Source organism: Procambarus clarkii, chromosome 91, assembly GCF_040958095.1.
Source record: "Procambarus clarkii isolate CNS0578487 chromosome 91, FALCON_Pclarkii_2.0, whole genome shotgun sequence".
Classification (NCBI taxonomy): Eukaryota; Metazoa; Arthropoda; class Malacostraca; order Decapoda; family Cambaridae; genus Procambarus; species Procambarus clarkii.
Window position 1 is genome coordinate 6,354,592 of NC_091240.1, and position 23,110 is coordinate 6,377,701.

Consider the following 23,110-nt stretch of genomic DNA (forward strand, 5'->3'; position numbering starts at 1 on the left):
TTTGTGACAAAGAAATGCGGTTATTATATCTAAAACAGTTTATTACAATTACCAAGTTCTCTTTGACCGAATAACTTAAGATAGCTCTTTACGCAAGTGCTTGTTGAACCATATCTTATATAACACTTAACCTACACTCTTTAACATCAAAAGGTAATCAGTATCTTATCATATTCTTAATAAATCAAATCGCGCAGATAAATCCAAAGTTTAAGTTCAGCATGGGAGGCCTCAAGAAGACTCAAGATAACCTCAAGATGCCTCTACAGTATGGGAGGCCTCCCATGCTGTACTTGACTGCGCTCGGTGCAAAGCATTTTTTTTGTGTGTTGTGCAATAACATGTTGAGCTGCCTCAGTCTGGATTTTCTCCCGAACGGCGACTCTCCTGTTTTTGTCACGTCCCGAATATCTCCTTCAGTCTTTCCTGTCACTGAAACGCCTCAGTCACACGTTCTTACCGACGCGTTTTCGGTCATCTTGTCACGAACACCCATTTTATACCATTCTGTCCACACCAACACCACCTGTTCCACGTCTTAAAACGTGGTGTTCCATCTGTTCCACCCCCGTCCTATTACAAACGCATCTTCCACCATCATGCCTCTACCATCTCACATCGTGTCATGAACACATCTTCCGGTTACGTATCTTTTTATCCTTCTGTCTCACAAGACATAATTTGGTCTTTCGTGATGGCATATTGCCGTGGGGGATGGAAGGAGAATGTTGTTGTTGTTTAAGATTCGCTACCTGGAACAAAATTCCAAGCAGCACGGGCTATGGTGAGCCCGTGGAAGGAGAAGAGCCGCCGGCTGTTCAAAAACTCAGCACTGAGGACGTTGAGTCAGAGGGGAGGCGGGGAAGGAGGGGTAGTAAAGGCAGCCCAGCAACCTCGACCACACCTGCTGAAGAGCCAAGGAGTTCAACTGAAGCAACTGAACTCGAGGAACTCCTGGATTAGATCTAGGAGCTGCTAGACTTGAGGAACTCCAAAGACTTAAAGAGTTCCTTGAATTGAGGAGCTCGTGGTGCAGTTGTATGGAGAGCGCCTTGACTCGAGGAGCTCATAGAATCAAGAAATTCCTGGACTCAAGGAGCTTAGTGGCTATAAGCACTCTTGGACTGTTTGAACTCATTGACTCAAGGGTCTCCAAGACATGTAAGAGTTCCCTGGACTGGAGGAACAATGAACTCAAGGCGCTCTTGGGTCAACGAGCTGACCCAAGAATCGAGAAACTCGCGGCTCTAAAGGCTCTTGGACTCAATGGAGTGACCCGCGCGTTTAGTTCTGTCACTTCTTGTCGGAGTAACCGTAGTTGGAGGATCCGTAGATGGAGGAGGAGTCGGTGGTGGAAGGCGAGCTCTTTTTCCGGACTGGCTTGGAGTTCTCCTTGCAGTTGATGATGAAGAGAAGTTCCTTGCCCAGCTCTTCGCTGAAGGACACCTGAAAGGACACCAGTCAAGGGACGTGAGTGATTGCCTCCAACAACAGTCAGAACTGACACACTGAATAATCACACCTGTATCTTCACGCTCGGGACACAAGCGTATCAATTTACTATTATTTACTGGTAATTAAAGCATCGGAGAAGAAATATTTCAAGACTATTGAGCATCGGTGCCGGAAAATTTAAGCAAGTTGTCACAGTAATTATACTGTGTCACATTCATTGTACCGTCTGTCACACTCATTGCCCCGTCTGTCATATCGTGCTGTCTGTCTCGTTATATCGTCTCTAACACTCATTGTACCATCTGTCACTCTTATTGTACCGTCGCCAAAATTGTCACACTTGTTGCACTGTCTACCACACACACACTGTACAACTTGCCACACTCATTGTACCGTCTGTTACATGCATTGTACCACCTGTCACGCTCATTGTACCCTGTGTCACTCACCCCGTCGTCCGTAGCGAGCTTGCGAGCCTTCCAGGTGAACTCGCAGCAGGCGGTGAGGCAGGCGAGGGCGATGCCGCCCACCATCACCACGAAGACGCCGCCCACGTTCTCCAGCCCGAGCTCGGCCGCCGAAGCCGCGTCCTTCTTCTCTTCCTTCTGCAGCAGGAGGTCGCTGGGGTGAGTAGGGCGGGTCCTGAGGTCAGCAGGAGGAGGAGGAGGAGATCCTGAGGTCGACAGGAGGAGGAGGAGGAGGAGGTCCTGAGGTCGACAGAAGGAGGAGGAGGAGGTCCTGAGATCGACAGAAGAGGGTCGTGGGGTCAACAGAAGAGGGTCGTGGGGTCAACAGAAGAGGGTCGTGGGGTCAACAGAAGAGGGTCGTGGGGTCAACAGAAGAGGGTCGTGGGGTCGACAGAAGAGGGTCGTGGGGTCAACAGAAGAGGGTCGTGGGGTCGACAGAAGAGGGTCGTGGGGTCAACAGACGAGGGTCGTGTGGTCGACAGAAGAGGGTCGTGGGGTCGACAGAAGAGGTTTTGATGTCCGCAGTTGGACGAGGTCTTGAAGTCAGTACAGTAGGAGGAGGTTTATAAGTAACAATACGAGGCCTTGACGTCAACAGTTGGAGGAGGTCTTGACGTCAACAGTTTTAGGAGGTCTTGACGTCAACAGCAGCAAGGTCTGGAGGTCAGTAGGAGGTCGATGGGAGAACTTATGAAGCCAGAACGAGAACCGTGACTTACTTCAGAGGTGTGTTAGTGAGGGCAGAACTCTGCCAGGGGCGACGAGGTAGAGGGAGGTGGACCATTACAACTTGGGAGTGGAACAGGACTATAGAGGGGGTGGAACAAGACCACCAGGGAGAGGGGGGAGTGGAACAAGACCACCAGGGAGAGGGGGGAGTGGAACAAGACCACCAGGGAGAGGGGGGAGTGGAACAGGACCACCAGGGAGAGGGGGGAGTGGAACAAGACCACCAGGGAGAAGGGGGAGTGGAACAAGACCACCAGGGAGAGGGGGGAGTGGAACAAGACCACCAGGGAGAGGGGGGAGTGGAACAGGACCACCAGGGAGAGGGGGGAGTGGAACAGGACCACCAGGGAGAGGGGGGAGTGGAACAAGACCACCAGGGAGAGGGGGGAGTGGAACAAGACCACCAGGGAGAGGGGGGAGTGGAACAAGACCACCAGGGAGAGGGGGGAGTGGAACAAGACCACCAGGGAGAGGGGGGAGTGGAACAAGACCACCAGGGAGAGGGGGGAGTGGAACAAGCCCACCAGGTAGCGTGTATTGGGACTACGGCTATACATAGCCCCACTTGCTATCCTCTAAAGCTAACTATATCTAACAACCTCGCCCATGAGTAATTCATTCATGTTGAATGACTTAAGTGTCTGTGGGTAAGGTGTGTTCCTGTGGGTAAGGTGTGTTCCTGTGGGTAAGGTGTGTTCCTGTGGGTAAGGTGTGTTCCTGTGGGTAAGGTGTGTTCCTGTGGGTAAGGTGTGTTCCTGTGGGTAAGGTGTGTTCCTGTGGGTAAGGTGTGTTCCTGTGGGTAAGGCATGTTTCTGTGGGTAAGGCACGTTCCTGTGGGTAATAAGGTACGTTCCTGTGGGGTAAGGCACGTTCCTATGGGTAAGCTGTGTTCCTGTGGGTAATTAAGTCACATTCTTGTGGGTAAGGTGTGTTCATGTGGGTAAGGCATGCTTCTGTGGATGGGCAAACGAGACACAGGCGCTGTTGTTGTTGTTTTAGATTCAGCTACTCGGAACACAATTTTGCAAGTAGCACGGGCTATGGTGAACCCGTAGTGGACCTGGCACAGGAGGATCTGGTGTCGCCCCCCCCCTCCCACATACACGGCCTTCCAGGTACATAATACAAGCACACTACGTTAAGACAATTACCCAGTATTACAGTACCAGTCCCAAGAAACCTTAACTGATGGAAGCTACTAGTTCTTACGATACAAAGAGGAGAAATGAAAAGAAACACTGTTAAGCTCTCTTATAAATAGTTTTCAATTGGCACCAAACATATAAGATATTCCTACCATCTACAAATGGACCTGAAGTGTACAGACAGATGCAGCAAGTACACAAATAAAATTGGCAGAGAATATGAGAAATATATACATTACAAATATGGTGTCATATAAACAGTTCTCTGTAAGTGAATTGTTTTTAAGCACAAGTTCAGTGATTATATTTTATTTGTATGGAAACGAATATCCAGTTCACACTGCGGGTTTTAAGACGGTCCCAGAACACACTATACGGCGCCTTGGACCAGTGGTAGAGCGGAGATCTATGCCAAGTGACTCTGTGTCATAAAGAGAATATACAGGCGACTCTGTGTCATAGGCGACTCTGTGTCATAGGCGACTCTGTGTCATAGGCGACTCTGTGTCTTGTGAGCCTTCACCTGGCGCCTAACTCCTATATAAACTCTCTCAGGTAAACTTACCATTGTCCAACCGGTGTTTAGTAAATCTGGATCCACAACATGGCGGGAAAAACGCCTTGTGAATTGACTCCACATAAGTCTGTATGTCTTAACCCTTAGAGTGCTACTCACGTCCATTACCGTTTATGGATTCACCGAAGGACAACGGCTTATGGTAACTGACATTTATTTGTAGTTGAAATTTTTTAATATTGAATTCTGTTTATAAATCCTAATAATTAAAAAATAATACATCTTTATTATTACCTATTAAAAGAAAAACCTTGGTATTAAATATATACCTCACACACAAAAAATATATATATACAAAATATTTATTTTTAGACTATTTTTGCCAAATATCTTTATTTACTCAGACTAACATTTTCCTCTACATTCTGAAAGAAAAACTTTAAAATAAGGGTCACTCATTTTTTCCAATATTGAGTAAGTGATATGAATATTAGAATTGAACTATTATATAATTAATGGAAATATATGGAGTTTTCTCTAAATATTTTTTGTAATTTGTGTAGATGTAGATGTATATGTATATGGATGTAATAATGGGCATGTGAAAGGTTAAAAGAACTTGCTCTGGCGTACTTATGCCTGGCGAACGTATTGTTTCAACTAACGCCTGGCGAACGTATTGTTTCAACTAACGCCTGGCGAACGTATTGTTTCAACTAACGCCTGGCGAACCTCCATTGTCTCACGGATCATTGCTCATAGTACTTGAAGGGAAAGGGACGCATTTTAAAACTATGATAGAAAAAAAAGCAAAATAAATTATTATTTAACTAGAGAGATATATTGAATAAAGTTAGGATATGGATAAAAAACTGTTATATATATATATATATATATATATATATATATATATATATATATATATATATATATATATATATATATATATATATATATACACAATACTCCGCATAGCCTGAAATTTAACTATGAAGGAACTTCAAGTTTCAGTCCTTTCTGGAATTACTGTTATGTAAAGGCCTGTTCTTAGACTTGCGTGGTGTGTGTGTTTGTGTGAGTGAGAGTGTGTGTGTGTATACTCACCTAGTACTCACCTGTGTGTGTGTGTGTGTGTGTAAGCATTACCATAAATACCTGAATCTTCACTATTTCCTAACCCTTTTTGAACTACCTCAGACTAGTCCTCCGAAGCCCAGCCTTAAACTAGAATCCCCTCAGTTGAGGCGTCTACCCTCTTGTAGACCATTGTAGACTATCACCCCCCGTGGCCTCTCGAGAACACCGTCCAGAAAGACCATTTAGAGTCTTCAGTCTTCAAGACCCGGGACCAGTTTTCCAGGAGGGCTGGACTAATACATTTACACAACCCTGGAAGATCTTATTAATAGACACACTCAAGGAACCCTGGAAGATCTTCACGTTGATCTCATATAAAAAAAGGAGTATTGTACCTACCTGGAACAAAGTTTAGAAATTTTGGATATACTGTTTAATTCGGAAGTTCATGCAATGAGTTGTTGTAGTTACATCAGAGATTGGACGTGTCGGGCGGTACTAAAATAATAGGGGAATGGGAGGGAGGGAAATAGGGAGATAAGGGGGTAAAGGTAATATTTGATTCACCCATATTGTTGGTGGTGGTTGAGTTATCATGCAATACGTCCATCATTATCATCATTATCATCATCATCATCATCATCATCATCATCAATGCTAACATTTCTTCATTCGACAAGTAGACCAAATTATCAGTCTGTCAGCTGGGAGCCTCAAACTGCAACTGTCTACTGTTAGATTATGGAGTTCCCCTGCTGTAGGTTCCACAATTGCAATATTCCTGTTTTCATACAAATTAAATGGGTCTTCAAACACAAAAGATGGTGATGATAAATGGTGTTAATAATGATTGTGATGCGTGGCCATGCGGTTTATGTATATCATGCGTCTGGCACCTCTGCCTGTGTGTACTACCACCTGTCAATGTGTCCTTGGTTCAGAGCAAAAAAAAAAAAAATCAAATCTGCTGACATCTCGTCTCAATGCAATTACCTTTCAAAGGTTATAACTCATACGCGGTTTGACAATTTCCTTTGGATAACATGTGATAACTTTTTTTGGTTTCAAAACTCTTATTTTTACGCTAATGGTCCATTGCTGAGTGGCGGCTGTAAGGTAATTAGTCGCCCCATGCAACTGAGGGGATAATAAAATAATATATATACATATATAAAGACTGTTGACAACAGTTATGGTCCTGGCTATTTGTTCCTCTATATGGCGAAGCCGCATTCTATCCAAACGTAATTTTCAGAGCTCTGTGTTCTCTAGACATTAAGAGGAAGCGGCCGCGTTCTGTTAACAAAGAGATGGAAGACAAGAGAGAACGGAGGCGAAGAGTACTCGAATTCCGTTCTCTCTCGTTCTCCGGAGTGGGTAAGCGCTGTTCCACTCTAGTGGTGACTTAGTGTACTATCTACGGCAGCCCTGACATGGGGACGTCGCTAGTGAGTCGAGGAGCCCTCTGAGTGCGCTCGCTCTCTGTTCTGTAAAAGATTTGTGACCAGTTAATTAATTTTTAATTTTGTGGTGGAAATGTCCTCAAGCAGGAATGGGTCAGTGTCTTTTTATTTTCTTCTTATATGATTGACCGTCAAACACTGAATAAAGTATTTTAGAGTGTCATCCTCGGGCCGTTACACTCGCCGACCTGAAACGAGCAGAAGACGCCACAGCCGACAACCGTCCTCGTCGCTCGGTAAACATCAGATTTTACAGTTGATCGTTCGAATCGACATCTTTATTGAACACAACGAATTCTCATCTGAACGACCTGGAGCCGATCGTGAAGGTGTCGTGACGCCTCAAGTCGACGACGTGAGTGGAGTGGTGACGGGCGTCGTCAACGGAGATCACTTCCTTTGCGAGTAGCCATAATTGGCGCCATAGGAGCCATAGGTGAAGAGCGGCTCCTCGGGCGTGGACGGGGCCCTCTTCCTCACGGGCTTGGTGTTGCCAGAGCATTTGATGATGAACTTGACCTCATTGCTCAGCTCGTCACAGAACGACGCCTGCAAGAGGGCTCGGGTCAGCAGCTGGCAACGCTGAGGACCGCTACTGAGGTCGGGATTTTTATGACAGGAGGTCTGTCCACGAGGTTGGGACAGGGCTAGCTATTGATGCAAACTATATTGGCTGCTTATTATTATTATTATATGAATTTCTCATGATATGCTTCATCAACACAGATTCAACAGACTCCCTCAAGACACTCAACAGACTTTCATAACACAACAGACTCATCAGATAGCACACTCATCAGACTCAACACCCTCAATAAACATCCTCTTCATACACCCCAACACACACCATCAACACACACCATCCCTCAACACCCTCAACACAAAACCCTTAACACACCCACACGCATACTCAACACCCTCCCACAACACACACACCCTCCCACAAACACACACACACAACACTCAACACCCCCACCACACACACCCACAACACCCACACACACCCCCACACACCCCCACACACACCCACACACACCCTCCCACAACACCCACACACACCCCCACACACACCCACACACACCCTCCCACAACACACACCACACACCCACCCACACACACACTACCCCTGGGGGGATACTCACACTCTCGTCAGTGGCCAGCTCTCTGGCGTTCCACATGAACTCGCAGACGGCCATAAAGGCAGCGATGCCCATGCCTCCCAACAACACAACGAAGACGCCGCCCACGTTGGCCAGTCCCAGCTCGGCCGCCCCACTCGTCTTCGTCGAGGACGCCTCCCGCTATCCAGGGATAGATGGGTTAGTGGGTGAGGGATAGTGCAGGAGCAGTGGTGACCCTGGGGGCAGTGGGGGGATATGTGGGTAGGAGTGAAAGCAGCAGTGTGGGAGTAGGTGGATGTGAGCAGTGGCAGAGACGGATTTGTGGATGGTGGTGATGGGGATGGTGGTGGGGACGGGGATGGTGGTGATGGTGGTGGTAGGGACGGGGATGGTGGTGCTGGGGGTGGTGGTGGAGGAGGAGGCAAGCAATAAGAGTAGTTGCTAGTGGTTAAGATTGCAGTGGGGGGGGGGTAACACCTTTACAAAGCAAGCGACAGTGGGGGTTGTAGAGTAGCAGTGGAAGCACTGTCATCAGCTACAGTTGTAGTGGTAACGTTGGCAGTGGTGCAGTCACAGTGGTGGCAGCGAAGGAGCCACAGTGGTGGCAGTGAAGGAGCCACAGTGGTGGCAGTGAAGGAGCCACAGTGGTGGCAGCGAAGCAGCCACAGTGGTGGCAGCGAAGGAGCCACAGTGGTGGCAGTGAAGGAGCCACAGTGGAGGCAATGAAGGAGCCACAGTGGTGGCAGTGAAGCAGCCAAAGTGGAGGCAGTGAAGGAGCCACAGTGGTGGCAGTGAAGGAGTCACAGTGGTGGCAGTGAAGGAGTCACAGTGGTGGCAGTGAAGGAGCCACAGTGGTGGCAGTGAAGGAGCCACAGTGGAGACAGTGAAGCAGCCACAGTGGTGGCAGTGAAGGAGCCACAGTGGAGACAGTGAAGCAGCCACAGTGGAGGCAGTGAAGGAGCCACAGTGGAGGCAGTGAAGCAGCCACAGTGGAGACAGTGAAGCAGCCACAGTGGAGGCAGTGAAGGAGCCACAGTGGAGGCAGTGAAGCAGCCACAGTGGAGACAGTGAAGCAGCCACAGTGGAGGCAGTGAAGGAGCCACAGTGGAGGCAGTGAAGCAGCCACAGTGGAGACAGTGAAGCAGCCACAGTGGAGGCAGTGAAGGAGCCACAGTGGAGGCAGTGAAGCAGCCACAGTGGAGACAGTGAAGCAGCCACAGTGGAGACAGTGAAGCAGCCACAGTGGTGGCAGTAAAGGAAAGGAAGATAAGAGAAGGAGGGGAAAATGGCAGGATTCACCAAGCATTGACGTATGGTCGTACGAAACCTGTGCATCCTGCAACGATCATGGCGGCTTTGTTTACGTGTGTTTACAGGCTGGGGAACACTTCACAACCCCCCGCCCCCCCTCAAGGTTATTATTTGTATAAACAACCTCGTAAGTGGTTGCGTAAATGGATGCGTAAATGCTTCGTGAATTCTGGTCCAGGAGACGCAAAGACAAAAATCAGTGTTAGAACACTTTGGGTGAGGACACGTGGATGAGGACACGTGGGTGAGGACACGTGGGTGAGGACACGTGGATGAGGACACGTGGGTGAGGACACGTGGGTGAGGACACATGGATGAGGAACGAAGTGCATATTGGAAAATAAAAGTCACAATATTTACCAAATTTGTCATGGGAGGCTGAGTGTATTATTAGCTGGACACATGTGGTACTGGACACATGAGGTGGTGGAGATATTGGGATGCTGGACACGTGGGGTGTTGGACACATGGGATGCCGGACACGTGAGATGCTGGAAACATAGGATGTTGGAGGGATGCTGGACACATGGGGTGCTGAACACACAGGGTGCTGAACACATAGGGTGCTGAACACATAGGGTGCTGAACACACAGGGTGCTGAACACACAGGGTGCTGAACACATAGGGTGCTGAACACATAGAGTGCTGAACACACAGGGTGCTGAACACACAGGGTGCTGAACACATAGGGTGCTGAACACACAGGGTGCTGAACACACAGGGTGCTGAACACATAGGGTGCTGAACACACAGGGTGCTGAACACATAGGGTGTTGAACACATAGCGTGCTGAACACATAGGGTGCTGAACACATGAGGTGTTGGAGACACAAAAACATAAACACGTAGATGGTTGAAATATGACAAAACAAAATAGGTAAACACATGCCAGGAGTCATACGTTGATGTGCACACACACACACACACACACACACACACACACACACACACACACACACGCACACACACACACGCACACACACACACACACACACACACACACACACACAGGATATGTTGACTGTAGCGCAACACCGGACACATGGGTGGCAACATAGCACAAGCCACATGCGTGTCAAACATAGCGCAGGACACATAGAAGCTCAGGTCATGAGAGGTCAAAATTAACACATATGTGTCCCAATCACCTGTTACAATCAGGAGGACCTGGAGTCAAAGCACTGGAACAGGCGCCAGTCATATATATATATATATATATATATATATATATATATATATATATATATATATATATATATATATATATATATGTATAGTGTCTGTTCCAGTTGACCTGACCATAGTAACTGGATGGGACGGGTGGATGTACTCTGGAGAGAGAGAGAGAGAGAGAGAGAGAGAGAGAGAGAGAGAGAGAGAGAGAGAGAGAGAGAGAGAGAGAGAAAGAGAGAGAGTGAGAGAGTTTCAAATTTAGAGGCATGCATGGCAACTCCTCGTGCTATTCATGCTAAATAAAGTATTCATGCTAAAACACAACACATAAATTAATACAGCAGGGTGCTCCAGCCCCCAGCAGTCGGTGGTGGTAGAGTTTGGGTCGCTGTGAGAGCTGGTGATGGGAGTTTAATTCAAGTTTGAAGGAATTTGCAGAGCAATTCCTAGGATATTCTGGAGGATTTAAATTCTCAGGAAATTCACAGCAGTCTTGAGGGAATTTGCCGAAGGATTCTTATAAAGTTCTCATGGAGTTCTCAGCTCCCAGTCCTGGTAGGAGAGGTGGAGAGGAAAGGGCTTGGATGAGAGGTCACAGCAACATGTAGCGAAGGAAGATTTGGGTCAAGAAGCAGAGACCATGATGAAGAAGGGTTGAAAGACGTAAGAAGCTTATAAAATATGTATAAATTCAAATAAAAACTTTAAAGGAGGTGGAAAGGAAAAAACAACAGGAACCATCATATACATACACGGGGAAGGAGAAGGTGTAGAAACAGGAAGCACGCCAAATAAAGCCAAAGGAAGGGAGAGGGAAGGAAGGTAATGGGGATGAACACGGAGAAACAATCGGACAGGACAGGTGTCGCTAGGAGAAGACAAAAGGGGCCCAAGTCTGTGCAGTCGAAGTAGCAGTAACAGTACGTTGTTCCCCCCAAGTGCTCGAGGAACGTGCGGGGGGCAGGAAGGAACACCAGAAGAGCAGGAGAGGCATGATGCGAGAGGGAGGGTGGGAGGGAGGGAGGGGGGGGGGCAGTTGGGGGTGGAGACAGGTGTGAATGTCAACGGAGCGTGTAGAAGATGAAAGGGAAGATCACGGGGAAACTCTGTGAGACTTTACGGAGGCTGAGAAAGGAGGTAGAAAGATGGGCGTTGAGAGAAGGGTCTCATGGGGATGATGATGATGAAAGTGACAGAGAGAACGCCTCCAGAGAGTGAGAGAGACTACGATTAAGGTACAGGAGAGTAAACGAGTCCTTAAAGATATTATAGTCCTGAGAGAGGGCGTGGGTAGCTGTTAGCTGCTGTGGGTGAGAGGAGTGAGGGGAGGGGAGAGGGGGCGGGCTGAAGAAACCTCGAGGTCTTCCCTCTACCAATCAAGAGGTCTTCCTTAACTGTTGGAGGTCCACCTTGATCACAGACAGCTTCTCCCCAGCAGTAGCAGCTGCAGCGGAGGGGTCGGCGGCGGCGGCGACGACGGCACTAGCCCTTGTGGTTATACACACTCAACAACTCTACGGTCAACTACGGCTTCGGTTGGCTTGGTACTTCGAGCTAGACACTCACTGACAGTAACCTCTCACGTATAAGCCAAGAGAGGACATCGCAATGCTACGAGCGAACAGCTACTGGACTACCGTGATCTACAGTGACGGTCTACGCAACTAAGTCACACACAAGGTGGTAGAGATACACACACGAGGCTGCCAGAAGAGAGTGCTTTTGAAGGGGAAGTATATGATTTTTTTGTTGCGGTGTTCAGTGAAGGTTCCGAGGGCAGGGTGGTGGAACCCAAGAACTGTGTTGATATTGCTGTAGTTTCTCTCTCTCTCTCTCTCTCTCTCTCTCTCTCTCTCTCTCTCTCTCTCTCTCTCTCTCTCTCTGCCCTTTACCCCCGCCCCCTACCCTCTCTGAAATATAATGTTCCATCTAAGTTTAACATTAATGAATACGTTTGATGTCGTTATTATGACTATATCTTAATATGTAAATAATGTACTGAAATTTTGCGAAAACTCAATTATAAATTTACAACCATTTTTTTAATCGCTTTTGTATTTGGTTTTAATTAACACAACCGTTGGGTTGTTGTGTTGACAAATGTTTCTCGACCAGGTTAACGTCTTAATTGCCTGACGCCTCAAACCAGGCGACTAATATATATATATATATATATATATATATATATATATATATATATATATATATATATATATATATATATATATATATATATATATATATATATATATATAATATGACAGTCTCAGATCACGAAGGAAGAATTGAAACAGTAATTTCCTTAAGTACTTTCGTATTTAATAATACATCTTCAGAAGGAATCATTCCTTCTGAAGATGTATTATTAAATACGAAAGTACTTAAGGAAATTCCTGTTTCAATTCTTCCTTCGTGGTCTGACACTGATATATATATATATATATATATATATATATATATATATATATATATATATATATATATATATATACATATACATATATATATATATATATATATATATATATATATATATATATATATATATATATATATATATATATATATGTCGTACCTAGTAGCCAGAACGCACTTCTCGGCCTACTATGCAAGACCCGATTTGCCTAATAAGCCAAGTTTTCCTGAATTAATATATTTTCTCTAATTTTTTTCTTATGAAATGATAAAGCTACCCATTTCATTATGTATGAAGTCAATTTTTTTTAATGGAGTTAAAATTAACGTTGATATATGACCGAACCTAACCAACCCTACCTACCTTTTTAGGCAGCCGAAAAAGTTAGGTTAGGTTAGGTAGGTTAGGTAGTCGAAAAACAATTAATTCCTGAAAACTTGGCTTATTAGGCAAATCGGGCCTTGCATAGTAGGCTGAGAAGTGCGTTCTGGCTACTAGGTACGACATATATATATATATATATATATATATATATATATATATATATATATATATATATATATATATATATATATATATAGTGTGTGTGTGTACCTAATATACCAGAATGCACTACTTGGTCTACTATGCAAGGCCCGATTTGCCTAATAGGCCAAATTTTCATGACGTTAAATATTCATTTTTTTATGAAATTATAAAGCTTTCCATTACATTATATACGAACACATTTTTTTCATTTGAGCTAAAACTAACGTTGAAATATGACCAAACTTACCTAACCCAACCTATCTTAAGTTAGCTTAACCTAAACCAATATAAGTTAGTAAATCACGTCCTTGATATAATATGATAATATTCAAATAAACTCATTTGAATTTTTTTTTGGGGGGAAAATACCGAAAATCACTCTGCCTATAAGGTAAATCGGGCATTGCATAGTTATGCAGAAACCCCGCAGAGAAATGGGGGAAAGGGAATTGAACGTTCCGGCTAGTTTGAACCTTTCTCAACAAGAGACTGGCTAAGAGGAGCAGAGGGAGGGTGGAGGCCAACGTCTGAGACCTGACCACCCATCCCCAGGGAGAGGTGGAGCTAGCAGCAGGTGTAGAGTAGCTAAGAACAGTCAAGCGGTCAGAGAATAAGTATGAGAGAATAAACAAAGAAGCCTCATGGAACAAATATATAATATTTGTAATACATAATACAATATTATAATTCTCAACACCAGACTTAGCCAGAATGTTGTTGAGAAAGGCTCTTAACTAGCCGAAACGTTCAACTCCCTTTTTCCCATTTCTCTGTGGGTTTTCTGCGCGCACGCACACACACACACACACACACACACACACACACACACACACACACTCATATATATAATTACAGATAAATAATACGATATATATATTCAAGTATATACGAAATAATCACTGTATTTTATCTGGAAAGCTCTAAACTATCCCGTTTTCCATAGGTTTATTTTACTGGTGAGTGTAGGGGAGACTGCCCATAAACCGCAATCGAATGCCTTCATAAGGTTCTCTCCTATCAGTTGTTCTTACCTGACAACGCCCTCCTCCTTTCCGCTCTTTCCACCACTTGTTCTTTAACATGTGCAGCTTGCCGTCCTCCTTCAGCTTCAAGACGGCGGAACTGATGGAGCTCGTGTACGGGGAATCTGGCCAACGGAAAGGAGGCAAGAGAAAATATTACTTCAGTATTCATTAAACCCACTAATATACGTTTACAATGATATTACATTATGCTCAACTTGCCCGAGGCCCCGTATGCATTATTGGTTCAATAACCACACAGGTATATGTTCTTCGGCACTCACTGTACCTCTGCAAATATCATCTTCCTTCAGAAACATAAATCGACTGAATACTCAGAATCCGATTTGCTGGTTTCTCCTGGTCATTACCCTTTACCTTGAGAACCACCACCACCACCCTCTGATACTCACTTGGAGGCAGAGCGATGCCGTAGCTCTTGGAGTCAAGGAGTCCGCCCACCTGCGTAAGGTCACACTTGCGCTCCACCTCGTACTCGATGGAGGAGGACTCCATAAGGAAGGCGTACTGGCCATCAGCCTTCGCCACCCTCTCCACGCCGGCGTCGTTACTGACGGTGAAGACCGAGGGCCGCGCGCTCGACATGGCCGACCACATCCTCTGGTAGGTGGGGATACTGCTGTCCCTGGAGGTTGGGGGGAGACACGGGGGTCAGGGACAAGGGGGGCACATGTTGGGGACATCTATGGGGTGCTGTTGTCCCTGAAGGTGGGGAGTCAGGGCTGCCCGTATATATATTTGTCAGATGTAAACAAATCATAATTTTTCTATGTAAGGGCTTCCAGAGACTCTGAGATATCCCCCTCTCCCCTCCTCCCCATTCGTCCGCCTCACCCCACTCCACCAACTGGAGCTGTATTATTATACTACAGCGCCACTTTGCAACGGGTTACGTCTCCCCCCCCCCCCCAACCCCGCACCCCATTATTTCAGCATGTTAATATGTAAAAAGAACTCTTTGTCCAGAACTGTGTACGCCACAGCGTCTCTGTCGCGCAGTGTCAATTTCAATTTCTGCAATTCATTTCCAAAATTATTTGGACACTTTTTTTTACATTTTTTAGCAAAAATTTTTGTTGGGGGCTATTTCAAAATTTTGTATCCGGTGTAACCGAGGCCATAGTTATACATAGTTGTAGTATTTTTATCTAATTTTTGTATCGGATAAATTTATCTTAAAAAAATATGTTGACATATTTTGCCCAATTAATATTTGTTTGTAAGGTTTTCCGGTATATGATTACCGAAACAAGAAAATCAAATCAGTGTTTTTTTTATTGATAATAATATATTTCATCGTAAACTCGATGGCAAATTGTGCTTTTGGTTAAACCGTGTCAGCACCTCCGTGTTGACCAGTCTACCTGTCACAAGCTTAGTTCAGGACACTGCCGTCTGAAATATAAGCTTGATTTAGACTTTTGTACACCTGCTTAGGTCCAGCCAGTGCTGCGCAGTGATTTGTGTTAGGCTGTGACGGATACAGCCTAATGTGCTGCCGGTAATGACAGTGTCCAAGTACCGTCTGTGTTACTGTAACTTTTTTATGTAATTAATGTACTGTATTTGTTATGTAAACTTTCCCAATTAATAGCGTACAAATATTTTATGAGTAAAGTCTTTGATTTAGTGTCGACGTATCAAGAATTCTGAAAATTGTATTATATAGAAAATGGAGGAATAGTGATTTACAAAATGAGGACAAAAGTGTGTTTGGAAAGGCTGTTTACGGAGCCGCGTTTACGCTTGAGCTGCCTAACTGTAAATGTAGAGTGTTCAACTTGTAAAATTGTGGAGAGGAATGTGCACATCACCGGAGGCTGGTCTAATGCAATGGTAATTTTGAGCAAATGTGACTACATACATACACTGAATGTTTGTCACTCAGATGACACATACTGCAAGTTGATAATATACATAGTACGTTATGTACATTAACACACACACACACACACACACACACACACACACACACACACACACACACACACACACACACACACACACAGGCCGAAAGAGCAGAGTTCAACCCCCGCAAGCACAACTACGTGAATACACAAACACATACAAAAAACGTAAATGATAGATTAGGCACCCCGTCCCCTCACCCCCATGGCAATATTACCTGAAGAAGGCGTAGGTGGAGCCGCCCTGCTTGCAGCCGTACTTGATCTTGGTCTGCTTGGCGAGGTCCTCAGCGCTCTCGATGGGGGAGTCCATCCTCTCGACGGTGAGGAAGGCGGCCAGGTTGGCCGTGTAGGAGGAGATCATGATCAGGGTGAAGAACCACCAGATGCCCGCCACGATGCGTGTCGACACGGCCCTGGGCCGTCCCAAGCCGCCAGGGACACGTACACAGGGGGGACACGGGGGTGAGGGAGACACAGGGGGACACGGACACAGGGGCACACGAGCACAGGGGTGAGGGCGGACACAGGGGGACACGGACACAGGGGCACATGAGCACAGGGGTGAGGGTGGACACAGAGATGAGGGAGGACACAGGGGGACCCGGACACAGGGGTGAGGGCGGACACGGACACAGGGGTGTGAGGTAGGACACGTGGCAGGTCAGAGCAGAGGACGTGTCACCGAGAACAAGACGAAGGAAAGGAAGAGATAATAACTCGTTAGCACCAACTAACAATTAAGACAAATAATATTTTGTTCCACTTAGAAATAAACATTCTTACACACTATACCGAAATGGGTATGAAAACTATCACGAATTATCCTTGTTGAAACATGAACAAAACATTTCAGGAAAGTCTTTTGTTAAGTTTTTACAGAACGTTTAAAAAGTTTATTAATAATAATCTACACAAAAACAAACTTGTTTTTTTTTATTTACCAACGAATCAAGAAAAAAAATGTCTTGTAAGTGAATCAAGACACACATCACATTTTCTTATTAAATACGTTAATATTACAATTGAAAAAGCAAAGAACTGGGAGACAGGAGAAACAGACGTCCTTGTGAGACAGAGAGAAACAGACGTTCCACTGCCCTGGCCTGTCCAGCTGACGGGGAGTCGTCTCCACGGGAAACCCTAGTTGTGTGGATGATTGTAAACAATCGCAGATATTCGTGGCTTTGCGAGAATGTATCTTTTACTCACCAGATTCTGTACTTTCACAGCCCTTTATGCCTCCTAGTGGAGGACGGGGGTACTGGGGAATATTTCTTAAAGTGTTAGTATTTAGGCCAATCACGAGCACCCTATGTCTGTCCCGTACCGCAGACCATTACTCTTGCAAAGTTGAGTGAGGTTAGCCCCAAAGCGTTTGACTTCCAACTCTGGACAGAGAGACACAGATATTCTTATATGGTACTAAAAGAGGTACTCGGCTGTGCCCTGGGCCTCTCTTTCTCTGCTCCCTTCTCTTTCCCAATCTTACCCCCCCCCCCCTCTATAATCATCCTTCCTCTATCCCCCTTTTTTCTTCTCCCACACCCTTTTCAGTTTTCTCCTCCCCTCATCTCTCCCACTCTTCACCTCCCCCCCCCCTCTCTGTATTTCTTTTCCCCAACATCCCTCCTGTCTATCCCTCTCTGTCCCTTCCTTTCTCTCAGAAAATGAAAATATTATGAAGCATTGAACAAAAACTGCTTAAAAATCTACGGAAAACACATCTGCAATTTCATTTCATTCTTGAAAATCGCAGAGGGTCACTGTAAATGTTGATATTCTTTAAATGGTGGTGGTTAGGCAGACCTCTATTGGGTTATGACACTCCCACATCCCACCCCTCTCATCTTTCATGTGGGAGTGTTGGGTGAGGGGCCCCAAGTGTGTGTGTGTGTGTGTATATATATATATATATATATATATATATATATATATATATATATATATATATATATATATATATATATATATATATATAATATTAGTATATTTTGGTAACAGTCTTTCATATGCTATTCAACAACATATGTTGTTAAATATGACCGAAAGGGTAAGATTAATAATTCTAACACGAATCTTCTCAATATTACTTACGATTTTCTTCACTGTCGAGGGTAATTGAAAAATTAACTTTCCAAAATTCATTCTTTTATTTTTGGTCAAATGGCTGAATGCGTTTTGTAATGCTTATAACATTTTCAAAGACCAGTTTACACACAACATACATCATACTTATACTCGTTTTGAGTCACGTGATATGGCACAAAATTTTTGGGTGAGGTGACAAAGCTATGCCAGAACACGAATCAATGGGTATGAAAACATAAGAATGGAAGTAACTGCAGAAGGCCTATTAGCCCATACTTCCTCTTGCTGCTTCTATGTTGGTACGTGGTCTTGAAGTAGGTAGAATATAGTTGTGCATTAATTGGATGTTGATTGCTGGTGTTGACTTTTTGATGTGTAGTGCCTCACTGATGTCGAGTCTCCTGCTATCGCTGTATTTATAGATGATTTCTGTGTAGCTTGTTAAGATTTCTCTGGTGATAGTCTGGTTGTGAGAAGAGATTATATGTTCCTTGATGGAGCCCTGTTGCTTATGCATTGTTAGTCGCCTGGAAAGAGACGTTGTTGTCTTGCCTATATACTGAGTTCTTTGGGGCTTACAGTTCCCGAGTGAGCATGTGAACGCATAGACGACGTTGGTTTCCTTCAAGGCGTTGTTTGGTGTCTGGGGAGTTTTTTCATGAGTAGATTGGCCGTTTTTTTTGTTTTTGTAGTAAATTGTCAATTGTATTTTCTGATTTTTGTCTCTAGGGATAACGTTCCTATCAATATCTTTCAGGAACCTTTCCTCCATTTTATGAGCCGTCGAAAAGAAGTTCCTTTAAAACAGTCTAATAGGGGGTACACTTGTTGTGTTAGTTGACTCTTCAGAGGTTGCATGGTGTTTCACCTTTCTTTTTATGACGTCTTCAACATAACCGTTAGACAAGCCATTGTTGACTAGGACCTGTATTACCCTACAGAGTTCTTCATCGACTTGCTTCCATCCTGAGCTGTGACTGAGAGCCCGGTCGACGTAAGCGTTGACAACACTCCTCTTGTACCTGTCTCGGCAGTCACTATTGGCATTCAGGCACATTCCTATGTTTGTTTCCCCAGTGTAGACTGCAGTATGGAAGCTTCCGCTCCTTTCCGTGACTGTTACATCTAGAAAAGGCAGCTTCCCATCATTCTCCATCTCGTAAGTGAAACTCAACACAGAATTCTGCTCGAATGCCTCCTTCAGCTGCTGCAGACGTCCGACTTCAGGTACCTGTGTAAAAATGTCAACATACCTGCAGTATATAGCGCGTTTCAAGTTCATGTCAACTAAGACCTTCTGCTCGATGGTACCCATGTAGAAGTTCGCAAACAGGACACCAAGGGGAGAACCCATGGCGACCCCATCTACTTGCTTATACATGTGCCCATCAGGGCTCAAGAAGGGTGCCTCTTTAGTACAAGCTTGGAGTAGTTTCCTTAGAATGTTTTCTGGTATGTAAAGAGGAGTACAGGCCGGATCACGATACACTCTGTCCACTATCATCCCGATTGTTTCATCCACAGGTACGTATGTTAAGTATGATTTATGTTATGTGTAAACTAGTCTTTGAAAATGTAATAAGCATTACAAAACGCGTTCAGGCGTCAGACCAAAAATAAAAGAATGAATTTTGGAGAGTTAATTTGATCCTGTTAAACGAGGATCTCTTATATAATATAATATATATATAAACCGTAAGCTTGACGTGTAAGCATACACGTGGCACCCCCCCCCCAGGTCATGACCTGGTCAGGTAACGGTTCTCCAGGAGATATCTCCTCACCACTGACTCTTCCTCTGTTACATCTCTCTCTGTATATCTCTGTCTGTCTGTCTCTGTCTGTCTGTCTGTCTGTCTCTCTCTCTCTCTCTCTCTCTCTCTCTCTCTCTCTCTCTCTCTCTCTCTCTCTCTCTCTCTCTCTCTCTCTCTCTCTCTCTCTCTCTCTCTCTCTCTCTCTTTCTTGTCTCTCTATATCTCTTTGTCTGTCTGTCTCTCTCTCTCACTTTATCTCTCTGCCTCTCTCTCTCTCTCTCTCTCTCTCTCTCTCTCTCTGTCTCTCGCGTCTCTCTCTTTCTCTGTCTCTCTATCTCTGTCTATCTCTCTGCCTCTCTCTCTCTGTTTGTAGATCAGTATCATATATAAATATTCATGTCATTTTTAAAAATGGATTAATACAAAATATAGAAACATACAAATTTTAAATACATTTTAAGACAAATAATTTACATTCGCGAGGATCAAATTAGATGTAGTTACGACAAATCTTACGAGGACCTCTCAAGTCAGTTACATTCTAGTTCCTTACTCTGCTCGACCCATCTTAGTTATGCCTAATTACCTCGAAATACGGGATATGGAAATTTTTGTTTGTTGAAATTTAAAATATGTATTTTTAGGCAGATAAACGAGTATAAGGATGTATTCGTTGATATAGTTGTTATAGAATACAGCAGGGGTACTGTTGTATGATACAACAATATCAACAAATATTGTATTATCATAATACATTATGTGTTGATATTGTTGAATTATAATACAATATTTATTGCTACTGTTGTATCATAATACAATATTTATTGATTATTTATATAGTGTATTATTCATATTGTTCTCAAATGTCTTTAAATATGTGAGAGGAGTGAATATACAGGGTAGACATGTTAACGACATACAAAATTTTAACGGAAACGACATCGATAACAAAGACTCCATTTTCCAGCAAGGAACACCAAACCATAGACTGACACATGTAAATGACACATTATCTCTGTATATTCTTGATTAATATTTTAATTCTTTGCATTACTGTATAAAAGATCTGTTTATACAAATCTTTGCCATATTTAGGTCAGTATTAGGTGACCTGTTTGATGAGAGGTGATGTGGAGGGAGAGCGGAGACGGAGGTCACCGCTCCCTGTAGCGCCTGGAGGCCAACTGACGTTTGGTGTGGGGCGGAACCAGGCACCACCAGGTACCTATCTCGCCATGCGCATGCGCATCACCAGGGACTTTGTGCGCATAAGTGGTGCTGGTGGGGGTGGTGATGGTGGTGGTGGCTGTGGTAGGTGGTCGTGATGGTGGTGGTTGTGGTGGTAGGTGGTGATGGTGGCTGTGGTAGGTGGTGGTGGTGGTGGGGGTGGTGGCTGTGGTAGGTGGTGGCTGTGGTAGGTGGTGGTGGTGGTGGTGGGGGTGACAGTGGTAGGTGGTGGCTGTGGTAGGTGGTGGTGACGGGGCAGGCTGCTCCTAGCGTGCCTGACACAAGGTCTCCCCACAGTACTACGTGGCTCCTTCCACCTTACTTCCTCCTCGTCTCATGTGGGTGTATATATATATATATATATATATATATATATATATATATATATATATATATATATATATATATATATATATATATGTCGTACCTAGTAGCCAGAACGCACTTCTCAGCCTACTATGCGAGGTCCAATTTGCCTAATAAGCCAAGTTTTCATGAATTTATATATTTTTCTAATTTTTTTCTTATGAAATGATAAAGCTATCCAATTTCATTATGTATGAGTTAATATTTTTTGAGTTAAAACTACCGTAAATATATGTCCTAACCTAACCTACCTAAACTATATTAACCTAACCTATACTATCATAACTAAGTCAATAACTTATGTTCCCTAATACAAAATAACAATAATAATTCAAATAAACCAATTGGAACTTTTTTTTTAAATAATGAAAATCACTCGGTCTATTAGGCAAATCGGACCTTGCATAGCAGGCCGAGAAGTGCATTCTGGCTACTAGGTACGACATATATCTATATATATATATATATATATATATATATATATATATATATATATATATATATATATATATATGTAACCGAAAGCACTAAAATGTTAGATCAATGAGTCTCTCACGTAGTTAATCTATACTTATTATGTTCATTTTCATTTGGGAAGGAAGTAGTTGTAAAATTAACTCTTCAAAGTTAATTTTTCCAGTTGTATTTGACCTTACGTGTGTGTCACTGAAGACAGCGTTTCGCTGAAGCTCTCTCCAGCATCTTCAGAGGCAATGGACGTTCAACGTTGTTGTTGTTTCAGATTTAGCTACTCAGAACGAAGTGTCCATGTAGCACGGGCTATGGTGAGCCCGTAACCCCAAATTACGGGCTCACCATAGCCTGTGCTACATGGTTTAACGTCTGCCAGTACACATTATACACACCAGGGAGGATGAGGTGAAGTGGTGGGTTATACGTAGTCAACTCGTTCTCGCACTTTCCTACAGTCAATATTGACTTATTAAATAAGTGCATATGAGACATACTAATTTATTGTGAATATTTTAGTTTACCTTGAAAAGCTTCATAGAAAACACCGACCTTACCTAACCTTCTTAGTATGTTAAGATAAGCATCTTATTGCTTCGTAATTACAATTATTACTTAAAATGGCGAATGCTGGCCCTTGTGCAGCTGTCATCATCTGAGGATGATGAGCGGTTTGATATCATCTGAGGATGATGAGCGGTTTGATATCTGAGGATGAGGACTGATCCTCAGATGAGACTGTGGACTCTGCTCTAGAGACATGCCATTGATCACCATGCCGGTCGGCCGAGCGGACAGCACGCTAGATTTGTGATCCTGTGGTCCTGGGTTCGATCCCAGGCGCCGGC

The 23,110-nt window shown here is 44.2% G+C and overlaps 1 protein-coding gene across 7 annotated transcripts in view; it reads right to left on the minus strand.

Moving 5' to 3' along the window:
* Positions 1-20: 20 nt before the first annotated feature.
* The window catches only part of LOC123773974 (glutamate receptor ionotropic, kainate 2), a 76,049-nt gene continuing 52,959 nt past the window's right edge, over positions 21-23,110 (minus strand). For 5 of the 7 annotated variants that reach the window (XM_045767997.2, XM_045767992.2, XM_045767994.2 and 2 more), the window contains 5 exons: positions 16,572-16,769; positions 14,839-15,071; positions 14,435-14,550; positions 7,996-8,154; positions 3,893-7,402 (listed from right to left, as the gene is read on the minus strand). In XM_045767997.2, coding sequence (XP_045623953.1) covers positions 7,244-7,402; positions 7,996-8,154; positions 14,435-14,550; positions 14,839-15,071; positions 16,572-16,769 — 865 coding nt within the window. In that variant the 3' untranslated portion in view covers positions 3,893-7,243. Of the gene's footprint in view, positions 1,447-1,904; positions 2,061-3,892; positions 7,403-7,995; positions 8,155-14,434; positions 14,551-14,838; positions 15,072-16,571; positions 16,770-23,110 lie in introns of those variants that run through there. The other 2 variants (XM_069318703.1, XM_045767996.2) reach the window with 1 other exon arrangement.